This window comes from Lissotriton helveticus, chromosome 2_2 (genome assembly GCF_964261635.1).
Source record: "Lissotriton helveticus chromosome 2_2, aLisHel1.1, whole genome shotgun sequence".
NCBI lineage: Eukaryota > Metazoa > Chordata > Amphibia > Caudata > Salamandridae > Lissotriton > Lissotriton helveticus.
Window position 1 is genome coordinate 295,230,453 of NC_136060.1, and position 11,932 is coordinate 295,242,384.

At 42.3% G+C, this 11,932-nt stretch overlaps 1 protein-coding gene across 1 annotated transcript in view; it reads left to right on the top strand.

The window, feature by feature from the left end:
• The window catches only part of TAPT1 (transmembrane anterior posterior transformation 1), a 620,835-nt gene extending 609,717 nt beyond the window's left edge, over positions 1 to 11,118 (top strand). Inside the window, exon 14 of the mRNA XM_078678446.1 lies at positions 10,194 to 11,118. Within this exon, the coding sequence (XP_078534572.1) occupies positions 10,194 to 10,420 (227 nt within the window). The 3' untranslated portion in view covers positions 10,421 to 11,118. The remainder of the gene's footprint in view (positions 1 to 10,193) is intronic.
• Positions 11,119 to 11,932: the final 814 nt, after the last annotated feature.

Consider the following 11,932-nt stretch of genomic DNA (forward strand, 5'->3'; position numbering starts at 1 on the left):
GGTGCTCAAGAAGATCAAGCACGCACGTGCGGAAGTCATTCTTGTAGCACCTGATTGGGCACAAAGAGTCTTGTACCCTGCCCCTCTGAGCATTTCCCCTGACTGCCCCTTTGGGTGGATTTTCTGTTGCAGCAGTAGAGGAAGGTTCTTCACCCAAACCTCTCCGGACTCCACCTCCTTGTGTGGAGATTGAGCGGTGGCAGTTGACCGCTTTCGACATTACTCTCGAAGTCTGTGATGTTATCTTGGTTGTCAGGTGTCCCTCCACTAAAACAACATATGCCTAAAGATAGAACAAACTTGTAGCATTGTGCTCAGCGAAGGCTGTTGATCCCCTTTCTGACCCTCTGACTGAGACTCTTTTGTATATACTTTTTGGCCCAGCAGGGTTCTGCTTTGGGCACTCTTAAGAATATCTTGCAGTCATCTCTGCTTTTCTTTGGCTGCCAGATCAGCCTTCTTTATTCAAATCTCCTATCATTACCAAATTCTTGGTAAAGGGCCTGACTCATCAGTTCCCTCAATCTCCTTTCATAATGCTCCAATGGGAACTAAATCTGTTTCTCACTTTTCTCACTTGATTCTCAAATCTGCCTTCCTTGTTGCCATCACCTCTGCTCACAGGTTGAGCAACCTGCAGGCTTTATCTTCTAAGCCTCCTTTTCTATCAGTCTTTGCGGATAAACTGGTGCTTCGCATCAAACCTTCGTTCTTTCCGATGGTCGTCATGCCTTTTTATGTGGGACAGTCTCACTCTACCCACCTTTTATCCACTCCTGCATCCCTGCAAAGAGGAGGAGAGACTCAACGTCTTGACCCAAAACGTGCCTTATCTTTTTATCTTGATCACACAAATGACTTTCAGTTGGATGATCAACTCTTCTTTGGCTTTGTGGGTGGCAAGTAAGGCCGGGCTGTACAAAAATTGACCATCTCTGATGGGTTTTTCTTTGAATTAAAACATGCTATGCTTTGACGAAAAAGAACCCTCCTGTGAGCTTGCGTGCTCATTCCATCAGAGCAATGGTGGCATCCATGGCATTAGCACGTGGAGTCCCAGTCCTTGACATCTGGCAGGCAGCAATGTTGGCATCCTTGCACATGTTTACCAGACACTACTGCCTTGGCAGCTAAGTCCGGAGGGATGAGTACTTTGCCCTTTTGGTCCTCCAGGACTTGCGGGTATGATCTTGGTTCACATACCCTCCTCCGGGGATGGTATTGCTGGGGTATCTTTTACTAAGGTAAGGAATCTAAAACTAACAGTCTCTATCAGATGAATAAGTTACCTTTGGTAACAATGTATCTGGTAGAGACATAGATTCCTTACCGTCACACCCATTCTACCAGCTCGGGGATCTGATGACTAGGGTTAGGGACTACCTTACGGGACCCTAGTTTTGACGCACCAGTGGTCAGTGTCTTTCATGGCTCTGCGCTTCTTACGTGGAAAGTCGTGCTAAGAACTTATGTCAACGTGCAAGGGCGGCATCTGTGTGGGTCCTGCGACTTCATCCCGTCGCCCACGAGGTCGCCACCTAACGACGTGCAGGGGTACTGCTGAAGAAAAAATCTCTGGATCTAGACTGATGCCTGGGGGAAATTCTAAGGTAAGGTAAGGTACAACTAACATATGTCTCTACCAGATGCAATGTTACCAAAGGTAAGTTACTTGTTCTACAGAAATGACAGCTTAACATTCAAGTACTTTTGCATGAGTTGATTTCAAACTAATACTGAAAACAGCTCACCGATATGAGCTGAAGACCCTAGAAGGTGTTGACCTCAATGGAACTGAATGAAGCAGTCTTGTAGAGCTCAACAGCTCCTCCCGAAGGAACGCACCGGGGTTGGGAGTGGTAGCAAGTGGCTTAAAGATAGAAAAGAGTATTTCTAACTTTTTCTTAAATGTGTCCACAGCAGGTTCCTCTATTAGGGAAGGCAGTAAGGTGTCCCATGCCTTGGCCGCCCTTCCTAATCCTGATGATTTTAGGAATTTGCAGGTCTAAAGTAGCTGAGCACAATATGAGAGTGGGGGTATATACCTTAAAACGCTCAGAGGTAGGCCCGTCTCTTCGTGCGCAAGGCCATGAAAGTAGTAAGTAGGGGCTTATAAATAATTCTCTTCTCAACGAGAGCTAGTGTACCTTCATCAAAGTCTGGCTCACTGAGTGTCTGTGTGGCATATTGAAAGTGAGCCTCATTGCAGCATTCCGCAGTCTGTTAATCAGATTAGAGCTCCCAGGTAAGAAGTGTTGGAAAAATCCAACCTGGAGGTAACAAAACTGTGAACCTTTTGTAAATCCATTGACTGAAAATGCGATACAATGACCGATAAATCCCTTAGTGCATTTGACTGATGTCTTTGCTGCCTTGAGGAAGAGTGATAGCCACCTTCCCCATCTCTCACATTTTAAAGACTTGAAAACAAAAGAGATTCTCATGGACAAGGAGATGTTCAGTTTTGTCAAACAATGCATTATGAGCTGTTTGTTTCAGACCTGGCTTGTCTTTCCTGCATCCATTGCTAGGCGAGATATGCAACTTCCAGATAGCAGTAATCAAATATACTTACCAACTATGAGTGCATGAAAAGCCACGGGGGTGAGAATGGGGATCCTTCAAACATCTGTTAATAAGCAGGTAGTCTTGGAGTTGAATTTCATTTTCGTGCACCACCACACTATACTATCTTAACATCCTCTGAGACTCATAGTGCACTGTCTGAAAGTTTAAGTAGGTCTGCTGCTGTCTTCTCCATAACTACCCTCTGTGAGGAAAATCAATTTTTTCGTCTGTCATTTCCACTTTCGACCTTGCATCTCCTCTTAATCTTTTCCTCTGCAACTTAGATTTTTAACTGTTTAGTGGGAAATCATTTGAGCTTATGTAATAACATTTAGCATGTATATTCGTTGAAGGCTTCGATGAGGCTGTGTGCCGGATTGCCAGTTCAGCTATTATCAGCTAGTTTATGTCCATATAGACATTGATAACTCACTGGAGTGGTATGGGCACCTAAAGTGCTTCTCTAGGCTTTCTCTACCTTTCCAGTGGGTTTCTACCTGTTTATCCAATATGCTTCCCTGAACAATCAAACCCAGTCATATTGTTCTCCATATAAACATGTTGTGAGAGTGACTGGTTGTTTCCATTTGCCCTTTGGTATAAAAGAGTAGAATTGGTTCTTTCCAGGACTCCCCGATGATTAATTGTGCTCACTGGCTAGAACCTGGAGGCAAGATAATTTCTTCTCTTCAACTCTGATGGCAGCTGGAGTCAGCACTCCATACTGAGGCAGAGGGCTTGCATATGGGAGCATCGTCTTAACGTCTGCATAAAATTGCCAACCCACATTTGTTCTACCTGTGGACATGTAATATGACATGGCAGGAAAATGTACCTGATGGGCCTGCTATCTTCACCATTTTGAGTGACCACAAGGCTCCATCTGTTTGCAGGCTCCTTGAGTCACTGATCTTAGGAGGCAAACACATTACACCGCTGACTGTTAGTATTCAGAAAACCTGAGTATAGGATTATGGGTATTTTAGGTCAATTTGTTAATGTTCACCTCAATGTGATACTGACTATCCTTGCCATTTGAGAGACTAGTTAGAAGCCGCCTCCTTACTTGGAGTGAAGTTTGTCTGTGGGTCTGGCTGTTATTTTCTGTAAGTAACAGTGCTGCTGGGTTAGTGAAGGTGTGTACTTGAGCTCGTAAGTGTTGTTTCTTGATATACCAGATACCCTATAGATATTAAAGTCTCCTTTCACAGATTTTCTTCTGCCTTACCTGCCCCCATTTCGTAGAACTTTTGGTGACTTCATTGGCCCTCAAAGGCATCAGCTGTACAGTTGTATTGCTGTTTAGTCCCGGATCATATTACCTCCATTATGATTCCAGGTTTGTGCAAGGAGATTTCAGTATTTTTGCTTCGTCTGACCTACTTCGTACAAGGCAGATGTTCCATAGCTGCTTTACACCACTATTTTACCCGACTTGTCTTTTTACATTAGAGTGTTGGATTTTTCTGAGATTCCCTTTCTTTGGGTTCTTAAATTGAACTTCATAATTTATATTTTTTGCCAGGATACCCAGCAGGGCTATTCACCAGGTATTTATCCAAAGTACTGTTGCATCTATATCTAGGAATGTTCCTCTAGGCAACCTTCTGGCAATTTTACTGGTTAAAATTGTGAAACTTTGTGGCTTTGCTAGAGAGGTACTGTGGCTGTTTCACTCATCCTAGGACTTCAGTGCCTGCATAGAAGACTATCAGTCAACTCTATGGACTTCCTACATGACCAGCAGCCTTATGCTAAAGGGTTCTTGGTGAATCAAAGTCTCCCTTCTTTGCAACCTGTACATACTTTCCTGGTTAAAAGGTAGGGGAGACTTTGTGGTTTCGCGTTGAGATTTACCTTGCCTTCTCTCCTTAAATGTAAGCGCCAAGGTAGGCAGCTTCGTTATGGATTATTACCCTTGCTATTGGCTTATACCAGACGTTTCTATTTTAATGTTCAGCACTGTTGGATTAGTTAAACATGACTTAATAAAATGCAGGAAGTGTGGAAAGGTATAAGCCTTATTTGCCAGCTTTATGTGCTGTCTTCTTCTAGGCTTTTGTTTGAGTCATGGTTTCTAGGTCCCCTGGTCTTCCTTTCCGCTGGCTTCCAAAACATTTACTGCATGTGAAGCCAGCTCTCAGACATTAAGCGAATTATGTTTTGGTGGCCAAATCTAATATTACAAAACTTTAGGATTAGACTAGTGTTTGTTTGCTCCAAAACTGTCAGAAAAGAGACGTCCTGGATTTTTTTAAAAGGGCCTGATAGGGTCAGGACGCAGACTGGTTTACCAAGCTGCCACAACGTGGCATGCCAGCCTGCATTGTTATTCACCAGTACGCAATTTCGAATATAAATGACTGGTTGGGCTAGTAGAGCAGCACCTTTCTTGCCCGGGTGTTCAGTGAGTAAGCCTTTATGTTCCTAAAGTTTTGTAATATCGTATTTATTTTGTTCAGTCTCAGAGTTTCCGGGAAAGGTTGTTTTAATGATATTCCAGATTACTTTCTGTTTGAAGTGTAGACTTTGATCAATTTGTTTTCCATTCCATTGACAGATTCAGTTGTCTGATTGGGTTTAGCCCTCTGATGCTCCTGAGGAAAGAAGGCAAAGACCTGCTTGATGTTCAGCCAAAAGCCAATGGTCTATGTCTATTATGCAGGATCAGTTGACAAGTGAGGCTCTTAATATCAGGGAGTTCCTTTAATCTTTGTGGTAGGCAGTTGGGTTGGCATCCTATTTATGGTACTTTAGTCTCTTTGTATTACTTCCCAAACTTTCTTCACTCCAAGGTGGTGTGAGCAACCCTCAATAAAAGGAAAGTGTCCAGCGTGTTGCTGTCTTTCTTTCCAAGACTATTTTAAGTCAGTCTATCAGAACATCACACTGCATTTTTTCCAGACTGATACCTTGCTTTTGCAAGAACCGGATGGGTTGCTTTCCTATTCCAAATTCTTTACCTCTAGAACTATGGTAAATTTAAAATGTATGTAGACTTCAGAAAGTACTAATAATAATAATGCAATTTATAGAGCGCATAGCTACTTCTTCCCAAGTGTCCGACAGGGAGAGAGTTCCAGACTTTTGGCATGAGAAGGCCAAAGGAGCTGCCTTCTATTCTGGCTCTTTTGAACTGTGTAATAACGCCCCATTTTGCTTCTGCCAATCTTAGGTTCCTAGATGGTACATACGGTTTCGCAATCATCTAAAGATACTGTGGGCCTTGAAAGGAAAGGGCATTGTAGCAGTAATAGAGCACCTTAAAGCATTTACCTCATTGCCATTCACCTCACCGGCAGCCAGTGTAGCTTTCTTAGTGCAAGACTAATAGAGGCCTGCTTGGGTAGCTTGAGCAGTGGCCGAGTGGCAGCATGCTGGACACGTTGAAGCCTGTTCAAACAGGGCTGGGTTACACCCACGTAGAGGACATTGCAGTGGTCCAGCCTGGATATCACCAGTGCCTGGAATACTGTTTTTTGGGGGAGATTCAGGTAGGAGATGGAGATTTTTCTTCAAGGGTCTCCACATCCTGAGACATTTCCCTACAAGGGCAGTAATTTGGGCATTGGAGAGTTTTTCGTAGACTCAGATGCCATGTTTTTTTACATTAGACTTTGAAGGGGGTAGAGGGCCGAGAGTATCAGGCCATTGGAATAGATGTTGCGGTACTTGCCTAGAACAATACCTCCCATCTTCCCGACATTCAGCTTTGAGCAGTTTAAATTCATCGACACCGCTACCTCTGATAGACATAAGGAGAGGGAAGAGGCTACAGATTTGCTATTATGAGAAAGAGTGATGACAATTTGCGTGTCAGCGTACGAGATAATGGTAAAACCATTGTGCTCAATGACCACTGCCATAGGGCGGACATTTACATTAAAAAGGATTGGGCTTAATGAGGAGCCCAGCAGCACTCTTTGCTGCAGGGAAAGCACAGTCGAGTAAAATGGTTTTTCAGAGACCTGAAAGGTACGTCCCTACAGAAATGAGGGCAGCCAAAGCAGTGCATTGCAGCCAATGCAGCAGTTTCAGAGCCTCTTGATCACTATGTTATGTAATACAGTGTCGAAGGTGGCACTGAGATCCAGCATAAGGCTAGCTGCAGTGTCATCCTTGTCCATGATCTGACGGGCCAACTCCGAGGTTAGCAATAAGGCAGATTCGGTGCTATAAGATGGGCAGGAGCCAAATTGTGTCCCATGCAGGAGTTTGTTGCCCTCCGGAAATCTGGAGAGCTGCCTATTCACATGCTTCTCTGCAATTTTGGAGATTAGAGGAAGTAGTGCTATAGGTTGATAGTTTGTAGGCTTAGAGGGGTCGAGAAGGAATTTTTTTTTTCTTCAGAAGAGGTACCACCATGACGTGTTTCCAATGCTGGGGAACACATCCGTAGGGCAGAGAGAGATTCATTAAGTTCACACAGGACAGGTTGAATATTTTCACATCCCTGCTCCAGGATGGAGGGGATTTAGGTCTGAAGGGGAGCCAGATTTAGTGACAGAGCATAGGGATATAAGTTTGTCTAGTTGGTTGGGACAGAAATGCCGAAGCTTGACACTGTCAACTGAGGGGTCAAACCATGCCTTCAGCTCTAGGTGGTTTCCGGATTCCACCGGGAAGGAGACACAAATGTTTTCCACGTTTTCAGAGACAAAGGAGGGCAGAGCATTACAGCTCGCTTCAGAAAGATGAGAAGAGGGTTAGACTGAAGAGAGCGAGGAGAGAGATGTAACAATCTGGAAAAATTAATGAGAGAAGTTGCTGGCTAGTATTTTCTTAGAGTAATAATCTTGGCAGGACTGGTTAATGAGCAGGTGATATGCTTTTAGTGCCACCTTGTAGTCATCTCTGCTTCCTAGATTGTACGCACTGCACCAGAGGCGCTCAAGCTTCTTGCATTTCCTTTTAAGGACCGAAAGTTCGTCTTTGAACCATCTGCTGAGGTTTAATTTCTCTGTGTGTTTTACGAGAGGATCCATATGATGTCTTAGCCAGCCGTCAAAGTTACTCCTGACTTTATCAACACCGTTTTCCCGTGTTGGATAGTCATTCTCGAGGGCTCGAGTGAGTCTCTCAGGGGATCACTTTAGACTATTGTCGTGCCCACACAGATGCAGGAGCATGGTTCGCTGGTGTCTTATCGTGGGATATACTTATGGGGATGGCTAGACGATGTGAACACGCCAGTGGGAGAGGAGGCAGACTTTCAATATGTGCCATATTGGTGAACACAGGGTCAAGAATATGCCCTAATCTGTGTGTAGGGGTGAAACAAGTTGGAGAATGTAAAGGTTCTCTATTTCTTCAACAACATTTTTCCCTGCTGTGTAGTTGGTGTTATCAAAGCGGATGTTAAAGTGGCCTACCATCAACAGATTGGAATAACGCATAACTAAAACGGACATGTCAGCTAGTAAGATGGAAAAGTTCAACAGAGGTTCTGGGGTCTGTAGATGAGAGCTCCTGACACAGCATAGCTTTCATCATGAACCAGGAGAAGAAGGAAACTCCACAGCCCTCAATAGAAATTTCAGGAGGTCTTTTTTTTTTATTATTGCATTCCAACCCCTTCTTTCTAGCTGCTGTCTTGCCTAACAATAGAGAAACCATGTGGGATAGCCTGCAATATATCTTGGGAGGAGTCATTGTTTAGATCAGTTTCCGTCAAAAAGATTGTATATGCTCCTCAAGAAAGAAAGCTGTTCAAATCGTTATAGTTCAAGTGTTAATGTAGACCACCTCTGCAATTCAGCCCTGGCACTAACATACCCTAACACTGGTAATAATGCTTCCCACCAAAACACTAATTTAACTTACTGTTCAGCATTTTTAGCAAGGTCTACCCTTAGACCTGATGGTTAAAGTGCTTTACTTAAGATTTGTGCAGAAATGTTCCATAAAATCATACAGGCATGCAATCAGCCAAAAATGTAATAGCGCGATATAATTTTAAATTAATAAAGGCCCACTTCCACAATTAAAACAGTCAAAATGAGTATATAAAGCAAAGTGCATTTGGTCTGGAAAAAATATAAGTATAGTTGATGACCTACACCAAGGTCAGTAATAAACACTTCGAAATCGAGTGATCACGCACCAAAAAGCATACCAGATAGTTTGGCCTATGTAAGTTCAAGGTACGTGTGGGTTTCAGAATAAAGGTTAAACCTGTTAAATTGCACATTGTGCATCTGGTCAATTGCTAAATATTAAGGTTCCAGACCATAGTTATTCATGGTTAATCAAGGTAACTGATGATGTTGGGACATAGAGTAATCTACAGTAATACTAGGCTTATTCATTTTGAAAGTTTTTGATATTTCTACAGACCAAGAGCCCTTTACCATCTTTGATTGTGCCTAGAGAATGGTTAGTAGGCTAGCCACACTCTTCCTAAAGTCGTGCTGTCAACTGCTAGGTTGTAGCCCTTTTTGTGCTCAGAGATGTTATTTTGAACCACTGTGGAAACAGGGTCACTACTTCAGTCTCTGCACAAGAGATGAGGCACTGGGCTCTCGAACAAAACATTGCTCTCCTGACATAATCAGGACACAGAGGTGGAGTGAGAGTAGTGCCTAATTTGAGCCAATGGTTTCCAGTGCTCAGCACCGGCACTTAATCATTAACACCGTTGCTTTCATGATCACTAGTTAAGGGCACGTCCATTTATGTTAGGCACAGAGAGATTAAGTGATGTGCCCAGAATCACAGGATGTTGAGCTGACGCCGAGATTCGAACCTGGTACGCCACCTCTGAAGTCAGCAGCTCTGGCCATTACATCCTCTCCCCACTTTCATGGTTAGTAGTTGGTTCTGTTTTAGCAGCCCTAACAGGAGAAATGAGCTGGTGCAAGCTGCCTCCTGATGAAAGCCCTGGCGCTTATTGTTTTTTTTTTTTACAAATTAACCACGGAGTGAGAACTGAATACCATACTTCTGTTAAGGAAGCTGACTTAGCTAGCCTACACCTCCATTCGATAAGGTTTGTCAGCAGTGGCTACCTACCTACAATACAAACAATCAGTTTCACTTTGTCATTACATTTTTTATGCAAGAGTAGAAATATCCCACTGACAGCACCAAGTGCACTTACGTGTGATCCCAACATTGACTTAACACGAGAAAGTAGAGTAAAAAGTAGCTGTTAAAGCAAAAGCTCCATACATTGATGCATTCTTTCTGCACATTTGGCCCAGCACAGAGCAAATCTCATGTGAACAGCTCAACTTTTTCCAAAAGGATTAACATTGGCCAGAGGGACTCATGTTTTCGTAAACGTGACATATAATCACTATAAAACGGTTTGGAGAGCCAAGTACGTAGAGGAGGAACGTGATTTATATTGGAGTGAAAGAGTTCTAAAGGCCATTATTTGCAATCCTAATGGCTTTTTATTGCGATTTAGAGGTGGCTAAATTGTGCTGTGTGATGCTTCCATAAGTGAAACATCTTCATAGACTGTCAAGTATATTATTCGCCATCAAGTGTATGTTTGCGGTTTGATATATAGATTATTTTTTTGTGCTTGCCTGATTATTCTAATAAGCGATATATCAACAATTACCTATTCCAACAATAAATGTAAGTTCAATTAAAATGTATTTTTTATTTTCCCAAAGGTACACCCAGCGATGAGAGTGTATCCGCTTCTGTAACTACTCAGCCCACGCACCAGACTGAAAAGGCATCTTCGCTTATAACTGCAAATACAGATCAATTTTTAACAACACCTGATGGAGAGGACAAAGACTTACCTCAAGATGCTTCGGAATTGAAACACAGATCGGCAAATAAAGATTTGCTGGAGATAGACAGGTTTACCATTTGTGGTAACCGAATAGACTAACTTCTCCTTTCAGAGAGAGTGAATTGTACTTCGTATGGATGGACAACACGCCAAACCAGTAGGGCACTTCCATATTTATTTAAAAACTTAAATTATTACTGGCAGACAAAGAGTACGTTCCTCCCTTGAGTCATTTGGCTTGTGTGACGTCCAAATCAAGGAGCCTTTGAGAACCTGAAAAGGTGAATTGATACCTTGAATGGAGGAGTCCTGGAACGACTGTTCTACTTTTCTGCAAACGGCGTATAAGGATTTCAGCTCGGCTTGGCTCAGCAAAACGATGCTACCGACTAGCGTAAAACAATTCCTTCATGGCCTTTAAGTGGGAGGATGTGCCTGGAAAAAGAGCAGGTTCACACAGCATGCCTTGCTTTCAGTTTTAAGTTACTTACATAAACATTTTTGTACTACTTTTACAGTAGCCAAAGGATTTGATGGACTAAACAGTGAATCTTTTCAAGAGGTCCTCTTGGAAGATGAATGTCTAGACAATTGAAAACATGGGATCAGAAAGAATACATTTCACTGTGACTATTAAAGACCATTTTGCTGCAAAAGGAAGAGGCATCCAGGGCTGCTTTATCCCACTACTCTCTCAGGCTCTTGCTTGATTTATATCTCTGTGGTTGTTCCATCAGCTGTTTATGGTCGTTTAATTTAAATTAATTAAATTACATGGAGGCACAAAACAGTTGCTGCAAGGATGCGCCTTTCCCAGCTTCATTTTGACCACCACAGTTTATCCACACAATGCCCCTCTAAAAATATTATCATTTAATTTTATCATTGTCGCCTCCAGGTTCAGTGTGACGTGGCATATCTTTCCATTTTAATATGTTAATTAAATGCCACCAGCGAATGGAAGCAGAGGTGGCACTATCGAATATAGCACTAACTGTAACATGTACCTTTCTTCCTGAACAGTGTGTGCCAGGAGACCGCGTTTTGCATAAATCTGTATGTTTCTGCTGTTGTGGTAGAATTTAAAAGATTGAAGAATGGTGTACATCTATCCCAGGCTAAGAAGAAATACTTGTCTTTAGATGAGAGAAACGGTACATATATGTTCAACTAATTTAAAAAAAAAAAGGAAATGTCTCCTAGTGCAGTGAAATGTAAGCTTTGCTGAAATAGTGCCATGATTGCTTGTTTTAAACCCCTCTACAAAAAGTGGAGCGAATATACAACAGGAAATATACATTTTATCCTAAATTACATGTGTGAGAGTAGAAAGCAGCTTTATCTTTTATCCAAATATGATCTGTGTTTGTGACCATGGCATTGAATTCCAAAATAGGAATGATGGAGCAGTGAATAATTTATTTTAACTGCTGTGATTCACTTAGTGCAAATAGTATGAATGTTAACTGAATTCACTGCCGCCAGTTGAGTAGATATTGTGCACTTTATAAGTACACTTTTTACATTTTGAATTTTATTTAACAGTTTCTGAAGTGATCTTCAAGAATATGTTTTTCAAGGTGTGATTGAAAGAACGATTTTATAAAGTAT